The 22,358-nt window shown below is 33.0% G+C and overlaps 4 protein-coding genes across 4 annotated transcripts; 2 read left to right on the top strand and 2 right to left on the bottom strand.

The window, feature by feature from the left end:
• The first annotated feature begins 1,246 nt into the window (after nt 1-1,246).
• Nucleotides 1,247-5,118, top strand: LOC114185662 (probable pectinesterase/pectinesterase inhibitor 47). The gene is made up of 3 exons (XM_028073528.1): nt 1,247-1,987; nt 3,645-3,999; nt 4,216-5,118. The coding sequence occupies exons 1-3, from the start codon at nt 1,262-1,264 to the stop codon at nt 4,908-4,910; spliced, it is 1,776 nt and encodes a 591-aa protein (XP_027929329.1). The 5' UTR covers nt 1,247-1,261; the 3' UTR covers nt 4,911-5,118.
• Nucleotides 5,119-5,141: 23 nt separating this feature from the next.
• Nucleotides 5,142-7,616, bottom strand: LOC114185670 (putative pectinesterase/pectinesterase inhibitor 24). Its single transcript, XM_028073540.1, has 3 exons — nt 6,864-7,616; nt 6,240-6,743; nt 5,142-6,117 (listed from the first exon to the last, which is right to left on the bottom strand). Exons 1-3 carry the CDS (start codon nt 7,402-7,404, stop codon nt 5,441-5,443), a joined length of 1,722 nt encoding a protein of 573 aa, XP_027929341.1. The 5' UTR covers nt 7,405-7,616; the 3' UTR covers nt 5,142-5,440.
• Nucleotides 7,617-11,175: 3,559 nt separating this feature from the next.
• LOC114181725 (protein ETHYLENE-INSENSITIVE 3-like 1a) lies at nt 11,176-13,516 on the top strand. The gene is made up of 2 exons (XM_028068264.1): nt 11,176-11,609; nt 12,094-13,516. The coding sequence occupies exons 1-2, from the start codon at nt 11,176-11,178 to the stop codon at nt 13,514-13,516; spliced, it is 1,857 nt and encodes a 618-aa protein (XP_027924065.1).
• Nucleotides 13,517-17,406: 3,890 nt separating this feature from the next.
• Nucleotides 17,407-19,387, bottom strand: LOC114180237. The gene has a single exon (XM_028066525.1). It carries the CDS (start codon nt 18,741-18,743, stop codon nt 17,787-17,789), a length of 957 nt encoding a protein of 318 aa, XP_027922326.1. The 5' UTR covers nt 18,744-19,387; the 3' UTR covers nt 17,407-17,786.
• Nucleotides 19,388-22,358: the final 2,971 nt, after the last annotated feature.

Consider the following 22,358-nt stretch of genomic DNA (forward strand, 5'->3'; position numbering starts at 1 on the left):
TATATTTATTCATTTTCAAAGTTTAAGTACCAAAATGTATTGAGGTTTCGGACATGAACGAATTCTAATTTTGGATCAAAATTTAAAAACTAAAAAAATACTTAACCCAACATCTATTTAGCAACAAATTTATTTAGAAACAAAAGATGTCTTACCAAAATATCCTTCCTATTTTATTTTAATTTTTCTATAAACATTTCAATTTCAATATAATACGATGTATGAAAAAGAAAATGAAATTAACTCATCTATAAGTTAAAAAGTAAAAATTTGGAGCATTCATATGAGAAGATTTTTAATGGTTAGTTTATACATAAATTAATGTTAATTTAGAAGAAAAGAACAATTTTATTTTGTATTTTCTTTCCAAAGAGTGTTTGTAAAGAATTTGGTTGAAATATATATATTTTGTTGTTGTTGTACCAAATGGTAATAATTGAGAGTGCAGAAAATATCCTTATCTGCGGTTAGAAGTAGCAATTAACCTTAGCATTTGTTTGTTGAAGACTTTCCTTGCACGTTCCTTTCTTCTGCACAATGCATTCATTGTCTAACCATCACCGACACACCCCACACTTCTACTATCTCTCTCTCTCTCTGCCTTTAATAATTCCTAACGCGCATTCACGTTTCCTCTCTCTCTAACTCTTAAATATATCCTCACAAAACAAAACAAAACAAAACAAAAACCCCATACGTAATCTATCTTTATACAAAATTAGCTTGTAAGATAATAATTTTATATATCATAAATTCATTTAAAACAATCATTTTTTAATATAATATTATATTTGTTTTAACAAAATTTGTTAAATTAATTTAGTCACTTATTGCTAGACTTTTAAGAGAGGATTGAAAAATATTTATATATACACATCAAATATCCAATTCTACATCTTAACATAAATGAAACGTGTAAAAAATCTCACATTAATTATAAAAAATAATGGCAAACTTCATATTTCATGAAAGAAAATAATTTTTTAAGAACTAAATTTTAATAATTTTTTCTTATAATATTATGTAATATTTTTAAAGTGATTTTTTATTTTTTTCATTTCTTTATATTTTAAAATTATATAAAAAATGTCATCTCAAGTTATAAAAAATAATTATCAAAACCGAAATAAGCTAAACGAAAACAAAATGCATTAATGATAAAATGATGGGTAATAGTTTAAAGATTAATGGAGGAAGAGACACAATAGTTGCAACGACTCATTAATTTCACACTCCTCCTTCACTCCCATTGCCTATATAAATGCTCAAAACATATTCCGAGACAAAGCCACAAACTTCTCTGAAAGCCCCACATCGAACTTCAAGAAAGACAATGTCATCCCCACCATTTCTTCTTCTCTTTCTCTTCTTCCTCTCAGCCCCATTACTCTTAGCTCAATCTCCACCTTCTCCACCTTCTCCTTCCTCTTCTGTCGCCTGCAAAGCCACACTCTATCCAAAACTATGCCGTTCCATTCTCTCCGCCATTCGCGCCTCCCCTTCCGACCCTTATGGCTATGGCAAGTTCTCCATAAAGCAAAGCCTCAAACAGGCACGTAAACTCGCCAAGGTCTTTCAGGACTTCCTCCAACGCCACCAATCATCTTCTTCCCTCAACCATGCAGAAGTTGCGTCTCTCGGAGACTGCAGAGACCTCAACCAGCTCAACGTGGACTATTTATCGTCCATCTCTGAGGAGCTCAAATCAATGAGCTCCTCAGACGCCGAACTGGTTGAGAAAATCGAGAGCTATCTCAGTGCTGTGGCCACCAACCACTACACATGCTACGATGGGTTGGTGGTGACCAAAAGCAACATTGCCACTGCCCTTACCGTGCCACTCAAGGATGTGACCCAGTTGTACAGTGTCTCACTTGGGTTGGTCACTGAGGCTCTCGACAAGAACCTCAGAAGAAACAAGACACGCAAACATGGACTCCCCACCAAAACCTTCAAGGTTAGGCAACCACTGGAGAAGCTCATCAAGGTAATCATTGTTTCTCTTCACCAATGATCTTTCTTCGTACTTGGTTATTAATTAACTGAACTGAATAATGTAGAAATGAATCTAAATCTTGCTACATTAAAGAGGTTTTTGTTTGTGTACAATTTGTATCACCGACACATCAAAACTTCAAACATTAGGTATATGTTTTTGTCTTTTTTTTTTTTTTTACGATAGGTAAGTACATATTATATTAGTTATGACCTTTAGGTTTATTTTTATTTGCATGGAGACAAATTTATGATCTATGGATTCTAATTTTTGGTTCATTGAATCATCTGAACCGAGCACAGTAAAGCACACTATACCTGTCAAATCTTCACTGCTTTTTCACTTTTTGGTATTACTTGAAAAAGAAACAAATATGAATGCTTTTAATGTTTCTTCAAATATTTAAACTATGTTTAACATTACTTTTTGTACTATAAATTTCAATTGACTTACAAATTATCATAGTTTTATTAACTCATTGAATTAAACTCAACTTATATTTCTTCTTTCTTTTTTCTTCTGTAATGCTTATTTATTATTATATTTCTAACTTTCTAAGAACACGAAAACATACAACTTGTTAAATTTAAAATTCTTTATCATGTTCTCGTGGCTTATTGGCAGAGCCAGAAGCTTATTCTTTTCGTAAGGCTTTTGCTGACAAAAAAATATTCTTTTCTTAAGTAAGCCAAAATCTTACTCTTTACAAATTTAAATAGCTGTTGTAAACTTTTGTCGTTCTATACTAAAATAATTGTTCTATATTTTTTTTCAGGAGTCAATTTTATATATATTGATGCTAAGAAACATTTGGTAGATTAAAATATCGTTGATTTCATAATGAAATATTATACTTAATACTATTAGAATTTTTTTTTTATAATTACTATTGTAACAATTTCCACAAAGGGGTAATGAATCACTGCTCTAAGGATTGTTAATTAATAAAATTCTGGATTTGTAAAACATCAATACCTTAAAGTTTGTAATAATTAATTTTGTAAGTAAATTTTTGTGAAATTAATTTTAAGATAAACTCAAATCCTATCATAATATTAAAATTTATTTTATTTATTGTCGTTTCATTTTGAATTGGGTAATTTCAACTTCTAAGATAATAAAAAGCAGTGAAAGGTGGTGAAGTCAACCACATGCATAATGCTTTAATGGGTTGACTATAGGTCAAACAAATACGCTCTGTTTTCCTCTGCATTTTAATGTGAATGCTTTGCCATAATCTAAAAATTTCATGATAATTCACGTGAAGTCCTCCTAGTTTCCACCATTTGCACTGCTCCATGCACGTGAAATTTTCATTTTATTTGCTAACATGCCATTGTGCATACCATATATTAATGTCAAGTTGTCTACATTATGCAGATCAGTTCATGAGCAGAGACTCTTAGTTGTTACCAATTTTCATAAAAGAAAAACTCTTCACCCTAATCATAAAACATATAAGATTACTTTCATTTACTGTGCATCACTTTCTTCTACCAAATGTCTATGACAAAGATCTTACATAAACTTTCTCTTATGTCTGTCAAACAATTATGAATGCTGCATGAATTTTTGTCTACTTGATCAACCATGGTTCAATATATATTGAAAGCATAAAGTGTTAATTGAAAGGCTAAAATTGTTGCAGCTTCTTCGCACAAAGTATAGTTGCACCAAGTTATCCAATTGCAGCAGAGCTGGAAGGAACCTCAAAGAAAGTGGGAGCCAAGGAATTTTGTTACAGGATTTTGTGATTGTGAGTTCTTATGGAATAGACAACTACACTTCCATTGGAGAGGCTATTGCTGCTGCACCCAATGACACAAAGCCTGAAGATGGATATTTCCTGGTGTATGTTAGGGAGGGAATCTATGAGGAATATGTGGTAATTCCCAGAGAAAAGAAGAATATATTGCTTGTTGGAGATGGTATTAACAAGACTATCATCACAGGGAATCATAGTGTCATAGATGGTTGGACAACTTTCAATTCTTCCACATTTGGTATGTCCTTTATTCGTGAACTTTAAGTCTAGCTCAGCCTTACAAAACCAGTTTGTCAGATTAAGTTAGATTTAAATTCCACTTCTTAACATGATATCAGAGTTATGAGTTAGATCTATCATAGCGAAGTCTGTTGTTTTATTAGGTCTAATGTTTCTCATGTTATCTGGTCACTGTCAGATCATCCATTAATTTATGCTTCTGTGTTGAATGCAGCTGTATCTGGAGAAAGGTTTATAGCGGTGGATGTTACATTCAGAAACACAGCTGGACCAGAAAAACACCAAGCAGTGGCAGTGCGGAACAATGCTGACCTCTCTACATTCTACCGATGCAGTTTTGAAGGATATCAAGACACTCTTTATGTTCACTCTCTGAGGCAATTCTACAGAGAATGTGAAATCTACGGCACTGTGGACTTCATTTTTGGCAACGCAGCCGTGGTATTCCAACACAGTAAGATCTATGCCAGAAAACCATTGCCAAACCAGAAGAATGCTGTGACAGCACAAGGAAGAACTGATCCTAATCAGAACACTGGCATTTCAATCCAAAACTGCACCATTGATGCTGCACCAGACTTGGCTGCAGACTTGAATTCCACAGCAAGTTACTTAGGCCGGCCATGGAAGTTGTATTCAAGAACTGTGTACCTGCAATCATACATTGGAAATGTTATTCAACCTTCAGGGTGGTTAGAGTGGAATGGCACAGTTGGGTTAGACACCCTCTTTTATGGTGAGTTTAACAACTATGGTCCTGGTTCTAACACCAGCAATAGAGTACAATGGCCTGGTTACTTTCTGTTGAATGCTACTCAGGCTTGGAACTTCACAGTCCTGAACTTTACCTTGGGAAATACTTGGCTTCCTGACACAGATATACCTTACACTGAAGGACTGCTGAGATAGGTAGCTGAATGTTTATATTGCAAAGATAGTTTTGATTCATTGTTTGTTAGATGCAATGTAGCTATATGATCATCCAAAAGGGATGATCAGAGTCATTAATGTTCCTATGAAATTCTCAAGTATCAATAAAAATATATACAAGTTTGTAGAAACAATGCCCTTGAAAGCAATTAGGAAAAGTTGGTCCGCAATGATTATTATGTCTCAATGTGCCTTTATGCTTGTCTCCACCACTCTCCAACAACAACAGCAACAGTAATAGTCCTATTCCACTAAGTGAAGGTTATCACATCATTGGACCAAGTTAAAAAGAAAAATCTCAGAATATTGATGTCTTTCATAATCCATGCCTGTCTCCAAGTGAAACAAAATTGAGAGAAAGGGACAGAGATTGGTGCAAACTGTGTATGAATAAAAAGAATAGTGAAATGAAAAGAATCATTATTCACTTTCAAATTAATAATACAGATCAAGAAGATCAAGGGAAAGGGAAAATAATCCAAAAGTGCAAACAATTTTGACAAAGGGTGTCATAGATCTGACTCAAATGGAGCACCTGCTGCAGAAATCCATTTATCTCCTTGTAGAAAACCCTTGATAGTAAACTTTCTGGCTTGTTCACTAGTAATGGTTCTCAAACCCTTCCATTTCACCCTATTCTTTGTTGAAGAACCTGGTCCAACATTCTGAAATTCTGCATAGAAAATGGTGTCTGGAGCTGAGTTCCCTGTCCATGGTAACCAGCCTTTGGGGTTCACAAAACCTTCCATTCTGGATTTCATGTACACTGTGGTTGAGTAATTCTTCCAGGGTCTTCCAAGATATGTCTCCACAGAACTCAAGTTACCAAAGGGTGAAATGTTGCAGTTCTGAATGGAGATCCCAGTGTTCATGTTAGGGTCAGTTTTTCCCTGAGCTGTGATTGTGTTTTGCTGGCCATGCATTGGTAACTTTGGCCTAATATTACAGTTTTGGATCACAACTGCAGAATTACCAAAGATGAAATCAACTGTGCCATAGATGTTACATTCTCTGTAGAATTGACGGTTGGAATGAGCATAGAGAGTATCCTGATATGCATCAATGTGGCATCTATAGAAAACTGCTTGATCAGCACTTGTCATTAGTGCTACTGCTTGATGCTTCTGTGGACCAGCACTGTTCCTAAAACCCATATCTCTTGCCATGAAATTCCTTCCAAATACAGCTGATTGCACCCAGCAAACCACAAACAAAACAAAACAATGTAACAGAACTAACAAATAAAAAACATCTTAGGTAGCTTAGGTAGAACTTCTATAATAGTCATGTAAAAGTACCAAAACTTACCAAATGTTGCTGTTGAGAAAGTTGGTGTGCCATCCAAAAAGTTAAGGTTTGCAGATACAATAGTAGATGTCATTCCATCACCAATGATCATCACATTCCATTTGGTCTTCTCAACCCTCACATTTTCATAGTAAACCCCTTTTTTCACATAGATCACAGTCCTCTTGTTGCTCTTATCAGGAACATGTTTAAGTGCATCAGAAATTTTCTTATATTTCCCACTGCCATCTTTGGCCACAACAATGTCAGCTTTCTTCCTCAAATCCTCTGTGAGAAGGAGCCTCCTATCTTCTGAAGGAAGCCATGCTGGTGCTTCATTGTGATGAGGTAATAAACTCAGTAAGCGCCTAAGGTTCAGTGTGGTTGTAGCCTTGTTGATCCAGGTAACGATGGCAAGACTGTTACTGGTGAACTGTGTAGAATTTTTAAGATAGGTTTCTACACTTGTCTTAATTGCTTCTTTTTCATCTTCAAAGCCTTCAATACAAGTATTCAGATATGTACCTATGAAGAAAAACAATGTATATAGTTATTTTTATCTAGCCAAAGGGGTAGAAAAAACTTGATGTATGTCTATAACTTCTGACTATGCTAACATATGTATAATTATAATTAATACAGTACCTGCAGCACTTAACCATGTTTGAAGATCCTCAAAAACTTCAACAAGAGAAAAGTTTTCCCCTGATGTCAATGTCAAAGAGCTATTCAGATGATCAACCGCAAGACCCAAAAGCTCCCTGCAATTTTTCATAGCCTCCTTGGTCCTGCTGTTCTTCACCAGCACCCCTTTGAAAGCTCCATGATGATGATCACTGAAATATTCAAAAGCTTTGGACACTTCAGATAAGGCCACCTTCTTTGACAGCACGAACAACTCCTGAGGCTGAACCTGGTTCGAGTTCACAGCAGAACCAAGGCTGCTGTAGCAAGAATCCTTGTACAATGTCACATCACAAACAGCCTTCACTGAATCTGTCACAGTGTGAGCATCATTGCCACCTTCTGAAGAGTTGGTGCCAACAATGCCAAACACAGCTGCAAAAACAACAGCTGCTAAAACTACTGAGGACAATCCTATGATTGTGACTCTCTTTCTGGTTTTCTTCTTTGTCTCCAACACCATTTGCCCATGCTCATCAACTTTCCCGTAGGATTTTAACATGGTGAAGGTATCAAATTCTCCAACACCACTTCTATCTTAAGTACTCTATTGTTGATAGAAATTTGTTTGAATTTACAAGGTTGTTTAGCATAAGATGTGTGTAATATGTTAATGTAAGGAAGAGTGTAGTAGCACGCGACACTGTTAATACGTGGAAGCCACTAAAAACCTTATATTTTGTGTCTGCATGTTTAGATTGAGTGCATGCCATGTTAGTGCGTGTTACATCCTAATTGGTTGACCAGTCTAATTTATTTGTTGACTAATTATATATATATATATATGCACAATGATAATTTGACAAATTTTTTTATAACATGAGATGACATCTTTTAAGTGGTTTTGAAATAGAAAAATAATTTTTTGACTAATAAATTTTAGACTTAATTACTCGGATTATACCCTGTTTAACTCGAAAATTTTAAAATGGTAAGAAAATAATAAAAATAAATAAATAAGTAAAAGATTTGTTAACAGAATGAATAAAAATAAAGTGAAAAATTTCTCGACACTTACTTGATAAATGAAAACAAAATAAATAAATTATAAAAAATGCATATAAATTTACCTCTAAAGTAAAAGATGCTCTAAATCACTCAGCGATATTATGTGGTTCTTCTTGCACATAAGGGAAATTGTTAAATAATAGTATTTAATTAAGAATACATATTGTATGATGATAAAAATGGTAGGATAATAATAAATCAATAATTGCATTGGTAACTAAAAAATGAAGGAAATAAAATGAAAGAGCTGAATAATTTTCTTGCAAATTCTTAAAAAAAATATGTATCACAGTGGATTGATTTTGATATAACTGAAAAGTAAATTTTTGACAAAAATATATTTCCAGTTCTTATATTTATGAAATTTTATTTTAGTCGCTATATTTTTAAATTTTACAAAAATATTTAAAGTTAATCTTTCCTTAAGCATAACTTTAGTGTTTAGTGTGACAACCTTGGTCCACCACAAAATTTAGGAAAAACTAAATTTATATTATTTAAAAAAAATTAAATATTAATTCATTAATTTTAAAGTATATAGGAATTAAGTTTGAAAAAACATTATTCATTTGATAGGGGAGAAAATTAAAACATGCTCATTTTACAGGATTAAAATATATTTAAGCCTAACATTAGCTGTATATACATCCCCAATTTATTGTTTTTTTAATAAATACATTGATATTATAGAAAACAATTAATGCTAAAAAATATTGGCACTAGAAAAAGGAAATTAATGAATGGTAGTTGTTTATAAAAATAGTGTTGCTAATTGAACAAATATAGAAAGTATACACAATATTTCTATAGTTGTAAAAATGTAAACTAATTATGTTGAATTATGTTATTGTAAATGAAAGAATAACATGTAAAAGAAGAAAGTAATAAGTTTTTTTTTCCTAAGAGTAATGACACAATCATTTATTTAAATTTTGTTTTTTTTTTACCAAAATAGTACAATAATTAATCTTTTGTTTCACTTGGTTATATCATTTTACCGAAAAGACAACACGGTTCCACATGTTTACACATGAAAATTATTTTTAAAAAGTTGTTGTCTGTATTTAGTATAAAATTTGAACACTTTTTTTAGTGAAAAACACACGTTCTCATGGTAAAAATATTACTCATATATCCTAAATAATTGGTTAGCAAACATATATAATTTGTTGAGTTAAATATATTTTTGTCCCTTAAATTTCAGTGGATTTTGGAATTAGTCAATTTGAAAACTTTAAATCAATTTAGTCCTTCATCTTTCAAAATACGTAGATTTAGTTCTTTTAATCAAATTTGGTTAGGTTTATTTGATGTTTCATATGTATTTCAAAATTGTATTTGAGTTATTTATATTGTTTGACATATTTTTGCTTTAATGTTAATTCAAATACTAGTATGAAACGCGTCCGAAATGTCAAATAAACTTAACAAAATTTGATTAAAATGATTAAATCAACGTATTTCGAGAGATGAAGGACTAAATTGGTTCAAAGTTTCAAAATTCACTAATTCCAAAATTCACTAAAAATTAAGGACTAAAAACATATTTAACCCTAATTTGTTTTGTGGAAGCCTTTCATTATCCAAACGTTTTCATCAAATTTTTATAATAATAAAAATTTCCATATATATTGTTTTGCGTTCTCTATATAAGATTAAGAGTTATTGTGAGAATTTATCTATTTAAAGTAGATCCATTTTTCTTTTTCTTTCTCTTTCTCTCCTAATTATCTCACTTTCCTTTGTGACACTCTCTTGATTCCATTTTCAACTGAACCTTCAACCTTTGTCCTCCTTTTTGCCCTACAAGAACTTTTGGTATGATTCAATCTATATATGTTTTTCATTACTTTGCTTAATTTATTGCTTACTTCTTTTTTTTTATGTTTAGTGTTTTATTCCTTGATTAATCTCAAATTGAATGGGAAGAATCACAAAATTTTTAATTTCCCTCATTTTTCATTTATTTATTTTTGTATTTAAATTGTCTTTAGAGTGTGGATTATATATATTTTTTCCGGTAATTTTCTTTTCTTTTGTTTCATTTTGATGTGTTTTTTCAAAATCACCAAATACATTTCTTATTTTAATAACATCCAATTTTGCAAGTTTTGTTACTTAAAATAAAAATGAATTAAATATGTTTTTTCCCATAATTATTTTTAAAAGATATTTTACTTTTAACTAAACTTTTGACGTCAGTAAAACATTTTTTCCAATCGGGAATTGTTTTTCATATGACAAATAAAATCTTATAACTCCACGTATATTATTTGTTAGAAGGAATATGTTATACCTTACTTTCATAAAGTGCATTTATATAATTTAATTTAAAGATAAAACATACTTTTTGAAAATATTTTAAATACAAAAATGTATTTATTAGAAACAAAAAAATATACAAACACCTTTTAAAAAGATCTATCAAGTACTCGTGAAATTTTACCATCTTATCTACATAGATTTTTTTCAAAATTTGATCGTTTTATTTGTTTTTTATTTTCTTTCTATCCAGGCTAAATTTTGTTTTCTCGCTTCGTTTAAAAAAATATAAACAAGTCACTATATGTTGTATTGTCCAAAGAAATTAAAATGAATTTAGAGTCTAATTCTATACAAATACATTGTTTTACACACTCTATATTCATGTAATTATAGAACAACTTTAATAACATTGTTGTATATAACATTTTACCATTTTTTTTTCAACAATTACTCAAACAATCAGATTTCTTACCCTTTTTAATTAGATAATAAATTGTTTTTCAATGATAGCACATAAGTATTAAACTTTTAGCATAATTTTTTCTTCTAATAGATGAAAATTGCATACGAGACACACTACTTCCAAATTTTTAAAATTTTCAGTTTCATAATTCAAAAATCAAATAATTAAATCGTACAACTATACATAATTTTCACTTACATATATTTTTCAAAAATTAAAAGATCAATTCCACTAACTAAACCCTATCCAAACCCTAACCTCTTACGTCATCAACCAGGTATTATTATATCACAGTCGCTGACAGGTACAAGTTCTATATTTTACCATGATAAAATGAACTAAGAAAATCACATTTCCCAATAACTTAAACACATTTTTTCTTTGAATGATGATTTTCTGGGTTTAAATTTTTTTTTTTTTTTTGAATCTGTCTTGAAAACGAGCTTTCTGAATGCATGGTATGGTTGATGGTACATTGATAAGCTTTTTGTACTGTAATTGTTTCAGAGAACAGTGAAAGAAGAAAAGCTACAAGCAATGGATTCTACGGATGATGACAGAATGAGTGGTGCTAACTATGATGGTGATGATCCTTACGTTGAAGAAGAAACGATGAGGGTGGAAGAAGAAGCAGAAGAAGATGATGAAGAAGAAGAAGAAGTGGTGACATTGGAGGAACTGGAGACAAGGATGTGGAGAGATCGCATGATGTTGAGGAAGCTGAAGGAAGAGAAGAGGGAAAAGGAGAAAGGAGAAACAGTGGAGATGATGAAGAAGAAGACACTGATTCGTGCACAAGACACAGTGCTGAAGAACATGGTGAAGATGATGAAGATTTGTGGTGTTCGTGGCTTCGTTTATGGCATCATTCCTGAGAAGGGAAAACCAGTGAGTGGAGCTTCTGATAACCTCAGAGGTTGGTGGAAGGACAGGGTCAAGTTTGATCACAATGGTCCTGCTGCTATGCTCAGGTAAAAATAATAAATTTATAGAATATATTATATGATATGAAGAAAAATAAAAAAAGAAACATTTACCAGATATACATAAAAATGAAAGTATATAAGTATCGTTCCTGATATTAGTTATCATCTCGACCGGGATAAAATAATTTTATAGTACAAATCTCATTTTATAAATTAATTTTGTGGGATTGAGAGGTTCATTTTTAACATGATATCAGAACCAGGTTAGAGCTTATCCTAGCGAGATTTCTTGGACATTTTGTTCCATTCGCTATCGGACCGTTATTGGACCGCTAACGGACCACTCATTAATTTCTGGTCCCACGCACGAGATATTGGAAGTCACACATCAACATAAGGCAATTTCATAATGTAAATCTCATCTTATAAATTGGTTTTCTGGGATTGAGTTAGCTGAAAGCGTATTTCTAACGTCTTGAATAGTTATGTTATACTTTGACTTTGTATGTGTTTGATGAATCTGGAGCAGGTACGAGGAAGAAACTGGTTTTGAAGACATGGTTAGTGATGCATTCAACGGAGAGCCATCAACAACAGCACACAGTTTGAACGATCTCCCAGACACAACTCTTGGATCACTCTTGTCATGTCTCATGCAGAACTGTGACCCTCCGCAGAGAAGGTACCCTCTGGACAAGGGCATAGCCCCTCCCTGGTGGCCCACTGGGCAGGAATGGTGGTGGGCCCAGATGGGCTTTACCATGGACCCAGGCCCACCACCCTACAAGAAGCCCCATGACCTGAAGAAGGTGTGGAAGATGTGTGTGCTTACTGCAGTCATCAAGCACATATCCCCAGACATGGCAAAGATCAGAAACATCGTTCGTCACTCTAGGACCCTTCAGGACAAGCTCAATGCAAAAGAAACTGCCATTTGGAGCGCTATTGTGAAGCGTGAAGAGTCCTTTGCTAGGAGATCATACCCTAATAATTTCTTCCAAACCCTCCCTCTAAGAGCAGGACCTACTGTCCATTATGATAATAGGGGGCAACAAAGTAATAACCTTGGTGGTGCAATGAATCTTCTTGGGGGCCTCAATAACATACCACAACACAACAATGTTGGTAATGGTGGTTCTTGGAGCTTTCTCGGTGGCCAGAATAACCCTTCAACTTCCACCAGTGCTGCTAGAATTCTTCTTGGGAACCCTCCATCAACCACCGATTTGATCACTGATGATGGTGCTACTAGTTTTCCTGCACCACCCACCAATGGTGGAGCTAGAAATTTCTTCGATCCACCAACACCAACGAGCAATATTCTGGTTCATAGTGAACTCATGAGAGCTTTTTTGGATGGCCAATATAACCCACCCCCACCACTACCATCAACAACAGCAATAACAATGATGAACAATGGCATTGTTATGCCACTAGATCATGCTGGTGATAAGAGAAAGGGTGGTGATGATTTTCATGGTATTGTTACATTTCCTCAAGAGGCATATTCTTGCCACATCACAGAGTGCCCTTATCATCATGAGACTGGCTTTGGATTCAGTGACAGAAACGCGAGGAACAATCATCAGCTAACATGCCGATACAGAAGCAAAAATCAGAATTTTACTGTTGGGGACATGAATGCTCCTTCTCTTGCAGGCCAAAACCAGTATTTGCAAACTGTTCAGACTCAGGTGTGGAATGATAGTTTGTTTGATGGAAGGATTTGTTTGGACAAGGATGTCTTTGGCAACAACATGTATGTGTGTTCTCTAGAAAGCAAAAACCAGCAGCAGCAGGTGAAAAATGTTGGTAATGCTGAAGTGTCCAATGTTGTCCATGGGAATATGTCAGTGGATTCTTCCTTTGCATGGGATTCAAACAATTCCCAAGCTGAATTTTTGGACTCTCCTATGTTTGTAACACCAGACCAGGATCTCCTTTGGCCATAAGGAAAAAAAAAAGAAGGTAAAAATGTAAATATATATCCTCTTGTGGAGTTAAACTTCCATTATGTGTATAGTCCCCATGGTGTTAAATTTGGCAATTAAACCATCGGCTGAAAATGTAGAGCAAATTAATGCTTGAAATCGAACTGTTGAAAGGTTGTTGACAAAGGGTTCTGGTTAAAAGGGCTACTGTTGAAGCTGGTTTGTTCTTTAGAGGTCTGTGTTGAGGGAACACCTCTGATTTTGTTGAATTTAGAAAAGTAGGGTTGTTTTAAGGATGAAGAACACAGGTTATTGTGTAGTAGTGGTGTCTTCTTGGTCACTGTCAAAAACATGTGTTATGCTTAATTATGAAAACCAAGTCTGAATGTGATTGCCTCTTATTCTATAATGCATGGGTGTTATTTGTCTTAGTGGCTATCTCACATCACTGAAAAACAACACTCATATTGTAATTCAAAATAATAATATTTTAATTGTATATTTTATATTTTTTAATTTAAGATTTTAATATGTATTATTGTATTATTAAAGAGAATTGTCAAGTGAGTCATTTTTTTGCCAATCTCCAAGAGTAGGGGAGATTTATTTTATGGAATATGAATTCTTAATATCATATTTTGTTCACTTACAATTATGTAGGTTTTAATACTTATATTTAAATTGTTTTTACGAAATACTATTTTGTTAAAAATATACATTATAATTTTATGTTAAATCATTATATTTAAAGTTAAAATTAATTCTGTTCATATAACTTAGATTTTAATTATATATATTAATTTAGATTTATTTTTTATTCTTATCCATTGGACATGATTAAAAAATGATAAACATATATTTTCAGTACGAAAACATTGTAAATTAAAGTTAATATCAAGTTAGTTTATACAATTTTAATGACATACATCTCAAATTTAAGATATTAATGACCTATGTATGATAAACTGCAACGGAATGACTAGCCTCCACGACAAGATCAATACCACCAATAATAAAAAGACTCTTCAAATTATTCTTGCATGAAAAAAAAACATTCTTTATCATCCATTATATTTTTATAGATGTTACTTTTAAAATTGCTTTTTTTAAATTATGAATACTTGGACCTCACAATAATTTAATATGATTCCAATTATTATAAACAGTACAATGTGTTAAAGTTTTTGTGATTATTTTTGTCTGCTTTATATTGTTTCTTATGATTATTTATTATATATTACTTTTTATAACATCTTACGTAATATATGTATCATATACATTATAATTATGCATAGCATACTAAGTTACTTATTTAAAATCCTATTTTATAATAAGATTCTTTTTAAAATTATATATATATATATATATATATATATATATATATATATATATATATATATATATATATATATATGTTATAAGCGGGCGAGCCGGTCCACTCTGTCCCGCTTTTAGCTCGCGCGGATTGTGGGACAGGCTTGTGTGGGCTAGCAGGTTCTACATCCCAACCCGTCCCGTGTTTTTTATACGGACCTGTAGGCTAGCCTGCTTGGCTCGCCCCAAATTGCCATCCCTAATATCAATTGATAATTGAAGTTGAGAGTGAGTTTCTATATTAATTGTAGAACATAATTTGCTACAATGTGTCGTTTTTTATACTTTTAAATTTTCACTAAAGAGATAATCATGTTACGATGATTGCAACATCCTAAAAATAGCAGTCCAAAACTTATTATCTAGTAGAACTAACATGATTTTATCAAAGTAAAATTCACAAGATATAGTTCATAATATTAGATATATACAATCCTCTTTTGATAACCAAAAATTTAAACATTCGAAGAATATTCAAAAGAAAACTAGGAGTGCATATACATAATATCATAATTATAGGTATAGAACTCTAAAGTTGTTCCCATCATTTAGCATCCGATAACAACCCAACGCTCCTCCTCCTCACATCTTGTGTTATCTTCTGCTCTCGTCGAGTTAGTCAGTCTCGGTCGTCGGCCTGGTCCGGCCCATCTCAATCGTAGGCACAACTCGTCATGGTCGTGGGTTTGGGCTGACTCCTCTCAGACGTGGGCCTAGGATAACTGTTTCAGTGGTGTACCAGGTCGGCGTGTCTCAGTCGTTGGCTTGGGCTAGCTAGTCTCGAACATCACCCAGGGTTGACCCGTCCCGATCGTTGGTCTGGTCGACTCATCTTGACATGTCTCGGTCATGGGCTCAGGTCGGATTGCCTTGGTCATCAACATGTGCCAACCCGTCTCTACTGTGGGCTTGGGCTAACCCGTCTCGACTGTTTGTTTGGGTTGACCTGTTTCGGTCATGGGCCTGGACTGACTTGTCTAGACCGTGGGCCCGAGTTGGACTGTCTCGATTGTCGGCAAGGTTTGCGCATCTCAGTTGTCAGCCTAGGTCGTCGTCCTAGACCGTCTCAATCGTCAGCACGGGCTAACCCGTCGCGATCGTTAGTCAATGTTGGCTTGTCTTGACCTTTGGCTCAGGCCAACCTGTCTCAACTGTGGACTTAGGTTGGCTTGTCTTGTCTATCGGCCCAGACTCACTCGTCTCTTTCATCACCCCGACTGGTTTTCTCGATTTTTGTCCAAACCTTTCCTACTCGTCTCAGCCATTTCCTTGGAATGGCCAATTTCAGCCTTGGGCTCGTCCCGGTCTTTGGTCTGGCCTGGCTTGGTCATCCAGTCTCGAACTTCGGTCCAGATCAGCCCGAGACAGCTTAAGTTCATCTTTGACTCAAGCTCAAAATATTTTTTTAAGAATTTGTTAAAGTATTTTTGTACCCACCTTGACCTTGGTCCTTGAGAGGAGCTTTTAGAGATTCGAGTTTTATTTTGACTCTCTCATTTGTGCCCCCCTCAAAGGGAGCTTAGGAAGGAATGGGCTGGGACTTCCTCACGAGACATTGTCAAAATTGACGACTCTAACTATGGTAAAAAATTCGTTTTTATAAAATATAAAATTACAACTATTAAAAAATAAGTAAAGAGAAAATATTAAATAATTATTATAAATATAGGAAATACAATTGTTATTAAATACACTAACCACATTGAATAATTATTAAACCAAAATTAAAGATACATCAATCATTCAAAAAACTATTTAATTAAAAAAAAAACTGTACAGTTTATTTAAAAAGTGTAAATGTTACCATACTCACGATTGACGTTAAAATCATGATTATGGATGTTGAAAATCGTGTGTTGAATTTATTTTCCAAACATGCACTAGATCAATCTACTACTTCTTCTTTTCTTGTTTTGATTCATTCTTGAGGAAGAAATTTTCTTCACCAAGCATGCACATAAATTATATATTTTTATCAACTGTAGTCAAAACTCATTTGTAGTTGAATGGTCAAAACTGCACCGCAAACTTCACGTATAAGAAATGTTCATGCTGTTCTACCAAAGGAGCTAGGCTCATAGATTGGCTTCTTCTCACTTTCCAACAGCATAATAATTCTTCATGTCTCTGCCTTTAAGCAACTCTCATGCACACCTACTTCACACACTGTAAGGGACAAAAAGTTGCTCGCATTTATCATTACTTTTTCTTAACATTACTCGTCTTCCACTGTTGTTTTTTTTTCTGTCACTGCTATTTTCCAATGCAGTATATCATAAAGTGTTGATTCTGTGAGATTGATATGGATAATTCTCAATGGACACTTCAAAATTTGAACGTTTGTGCAAGACACTCAAGACCTTCCATCATGAATAGTCTCAGATACAGTTTACTGAAGAGATATAACACCAATGAAACATATGAAACATAAGTTCAATCCACATATAAGAAATTAACACCATTTTCATCCCAAAACATTAAGATAATAAATTTATAAATCTTTACCCTTATAAGATGCTCGACTTCTTTTACTTTTACTTGACATGAAACTTATACTCGTTGAAATTTATAACCGAAGACATATACTAAAATTTGTCAGAAGAATGAAGGAACAAAAAGTTCTCTGTTTACAAACTCGAAATCATAAACTAAAGGGAGGGAGCTGATATGGTTGACAAGTGCATGTAAATTTGATGTGAATCTTCTGATATCTCTGCTAAAATCCTATGAATTGAAAATACAGATATCAGAATGATTGTTGGGGGAACTAGAGAGAGATATTCAGTTGGGGATTGTCTGGCTAATGATAAATTGCACTAGATGGATTTTGATGTTACCAAAGGGATTGATGAGCAACAGAATGAAATTGATTTAATGTTACAAAATTGATTTGATGAGAGGAACAGAACGAAAGCATTCAACGAGGATGAGGTCTGTAGTGATGCTCAATGATGGGAGTGGTTCGAGTGCCATGTGCAGTAGGAGCTCTCACATGTCCAACCATCGAAACCTGAAGTGCTTCTTCTTCATAGGCCCTTCTCTCCATCTCCACCATTCTCGATCTCTTCTTCACCCTAACAAGCATTGCCACAAGAAGCAAACCTAAGAGAAAAGCACCCAAAGCAGCACCAATGGTGCTTCCAACAGCCACTTTCCACCTACTTATGGGCTTGTTCCTGAACTCATCTGGTGCTGAGGACTCCACAACCAAACCAAAATGGCCATGCCTCTTTGCAACACAAACAAGAGGTGCTGAAGGGTCACCTTTTGCAAGTGTCATTCTTCCATCACCTTCAAAGCTAGCACACAAGGGTTTGATCCTGATCCCATCTTCCTTGTTCAACTTTGTGGCATTGGTGAAGTCAATTGTCATTGGTCTTTCTCCAGCCACAATCCCAAGTTGGAAAGGGTTGCTTGAGTTTGCATTGTCATCAGCATCAACATCATCATCAGCATTGTAAGCTAGAAGCCCCACAATTGGAGACACAAGCTGGTACCCAGATAGATCATAGTTAGCATAATAGATAGAAGACCAATTGTGACCCATGTTTTGTCTGATCAACATGACCCTCTCAATACATGGATGCACAGTCACACCAGTACCCAGATGAAATTCCTTCAAGTGTGCACCATACCTTCTCAAACTGCCACATCTGAACCTCACAGCATCAACTCCAATGCCTGAAAGATTTGCTGGTAGCTCCACTGACTGTGGTATTGCTGTCCTCAAGTTCTTGTCCAGTGCCTTGAACGTGTGATCCCTTATGATGAGGTCAAGAACATGAGCTGATTTCACACTCTGACCATCAGATCCCGGAAATGTAAATGACACCCACGAAAATGTCATCAAAAACAGACCAAAAGCAGAGTCCATCACACGAATATATACAACCAATGCCTTTCAATTGTGACTACTTTTTGTTTCAATCCTTGCTACTGCTTGAAATTGCAGACAAAAATGTGGTAGTAGCTGCTATCAGAATTGTGACCAGATCCTAAAACCTTGACATGTCGCCAAAATCATTTGAAAAACACGCTATCAATGTGTCTAGGTGAACCCCTTTTGGGTGGCTACAACATCAAAAGTAAAAAAGCATTGATATTTGTTTTTCTTCTAAGGAAAGACCATGGCTTTTTTATTTTTCTTGTTGTATGGAATGAGTCCTAAAGAATGAAGATTGTAGAGTGGTAACAGATGACAAGGGTGATAAGTAGTACACACCAGATGAAGGAAATGGAAAAGGGTAAAGAAAGCATCAAAGAACTTGTTCTGGTTCTTGGAGATGGAGATGGAGATGTTCCCTCTTTGTAGTGATGTAAGTGAAACAATCCAATTCAGTGACCATAAGAAGAAGGGGGAAAAGAAGAACAAAAATGCACATATTTATTGAAGCAAAGCTGAAGGAGAATGAATGAGAGAAAACAGTAGCTGAGAATGTGGCATTGGCAAAAACAAAGAAAAGGGTAAGAAGAAATGATTCTTGGGCGTGGAATGATGATGACAGTTCATGGTGAAATAAGAAAAAATGGCAAAAGAATTGAAAGGGGTTGGGGGTGAGGGGTTTAAGCGTGCTGAAAAATGAAACTAAAGCATCCTTGTTGTGAATGGGGTCCAATAACACTGATTGTGTTGGGTGTAACATGCCATGTTCCCCACTTGTTGCACTCAAAGCCTCTAATGTTAGGCTTATCACACACATGAACATGACCTTTCCAAACTCAAAAAAATTCAAACCCCTTTTGCATTTTTTTTTCTGCTTAAACTTGGAAAAACCCAGATGAAAAAACCATATGGGTCAATGTTCCTCAAAAAATGTTGTATATGATTGGATGGTTAACTTAACTTAATTTAATCAAACCATGATTTGGAAGAGCAATTCAGCGATCGCAGATTCGTTAAAAGTATATTACTTTAGTGATTCCATCATTACAGACTCAGAACACTTGATTGGTATCAACAAGATCACATTTTTAAAAACGAAAGATGAGGTTTTTAAATCACTGATGAACATTTGCTTTTCGATAGAATTTTGGTTTAATATACTGATTTAAGGTGGTCTCAATTTTGTTCCATGGTTTTTAGAATTTTCAAGTAGATTTGTTTTGTACGTCAGATTGACTATGATGTCTGAGATGGATGTTTAAGAATGGCTCAAGAACCCACTTTTCAAATAAAGCTATTTTCAATTCCTGTCACTTTCGTAACCACTCCCCTGTGACCCCTTGTGTATGAACAATTTGTTGTTATATTATTTATTTAATAGAGAAAAGGAAGAAAGAAAGAAAAATAATAGAAAAAGAGACCGATTTAATTTTCAACTTTTTTAATTTTTATACTATACAATATTGCATCTTTGATGTTTATATCCTTGAAAAAAAAATGATGGAAAAGGTTATGATTTTTGGGTTATAAAATTGGAAGTTTTCTTTTCATTCTTGGATGTAAGAAAGTGTACACAAACAAAGTATAATGATCAAATCCCTAAAGGGGCAAGCAAGGCATATTTCCAATGGTCACGAGAGGAGGAATTACTAAAATAAAATAGGGTACTTTTTAACAAGAGTTCGAAGGAAATTCAAATGTAAAAATAATCAAACTTCAATCTCCCAAAAGTGATTTTGAGAATGAAAAAATAAATAAAATAAAAGGATATTTTGAATGAACACTTCAATAGATTCAATCTATTCTTGATAAAATTCTTATTAATTCTATTGAACAATTTTATTCACTGATTTATGATGCAGAATAAATTAAAGACTTGTCAATAATGTTATTTCACTACTAAAAACTTCATATTTTCTGTCAATTTTGTTTTGAATTTTTTTTTATAGGAAATACTTATAAAAAAAATTGTAGGAAATTGTTGCTAATGTTTTTATTAAATATTTTGTATAAAATATTTTTCGCAACAAATTTTGTAGGAAAAAATACTTGCAAATTTTATAATTTTGTAAGAAATAATTACCCACGAAAGAATTGCTTGTCAATTAAAATTCTTAGAAAAAATAGTAGGAAAAAGTTTTTTCTTACAAATTTTTTAACAAATTTGCAAGAAAATTCCTATGTAATATAAGAATTTTTAGTAGTGTCTAAGAATTCACTAAATCAATTACATCATAAAAGATTGTTATGTCGTGTTTGAAATCTAAATTCAATATTATCTAAAAAAACAAATCAAGAACTATTAGTGAGCATTTTGGAAATGTTATTAGATATAGTCAAGGAAGAGGAAGAAACTTACCTAGAAGAAGATGTTGAATGATGTTGAAGAAACTATTCAATATCAACACATCAAGTGGAACAATGTTGAATAATGCGTGGTTATTTTTTTGTTTAATGAATATTGAATGCTTAGTAAAGGTTTATCAAGAATATTGAATAGTATTTATGTGTTTTTATATTTATAATAGTTGAAGGATTATCATAGAGTTTCATTATATACATCTACTGCATAATGTAAACATAAGAAAAAAAAGAAAGAAATTATCATATCATGAATAATACATAAGACGAGTTTATAGTAGAAGTTTCAACATACACCCATACACCCATCATATCAAGATAAAAAGTAAATTTTAAACATAACTCAATTTTATAAGAAGATTTTTATTCATTTATATATATATATATATATATATATATATATATATATATATATATTTATTTATTTATTTATTTATTTATTTATTGTAAATTGATATTGTAAATTGGTATTGTGATTAATTAATGTGAGATTTCCAATATATATAATAGATGATATATTATTTTAACGGTTGTATGTTATTTTGTTTCCTTAGTTTTATATTGAGAGAACTCTAAATAATTTATTGTTTATTATTTATGTTAAGTGATGTTTTATTTATTTCTATTATTTATTTTCTTATTTTTATATACAGAGAATTCAAATATACTGGTTACATAATGAATATATTTTATGAAATCTTCCATAATAATACAATTGTTTTCTTTCATTATTGTTATTGTGTTTTTTTTTTCTTATTTAGCATATTCTACTTTTTGAAATACCACCAATACCTTGACACTTTCTTGCTCCACCATTTGGTGGGGGGCGAAGCTTTGTTGGTCTGTAAGGGGTTATAAAACTTTCACTTCTTTATAAAATATAATAATCTATACTCACTATTTTAAAATATAAGTATTCAAAAAATTAGTTTTCTTGCAGATAAAACTCAAACAATTATTAAATTTGAAACCATGAAAAAAGATGATAACATTTGTCATGGTTGTTTTACTTGCTCACTTGCTATCAATTTTTGTAACTAAGTTTCCAATATCATAATTAAAAGAAAGCTAGTTTGAAAATTTAACTTCACTATTGGATTTTAGAAGCTCTTAACTATCCAAATTTGAAAAAATTATCGATCATATTTAAATTATGTCATTGTTAAAAATAAAAAGTACATTTTGCTTATCATTTTTTTTGTAATAATTTATCAAAATAAGATTAAAAAATAAAATGGGAGATAA

Source organism: Vigna unguiculata, chromosome 1 (genome assembly GCF_004118075.2).
Source record: "Vigna unguiculata cultivar IT97K-499-35 chromosome 1, ASM411807v1, whole genome shotgun sequence".
Taxonomy (NCBI): domain Eukaryota; kingdom Viridiplantae; phylum Streptophyta; class Magnoliopsida; order Fabales; family Fabaceae; genus Vigna; species Vigna unguiculata.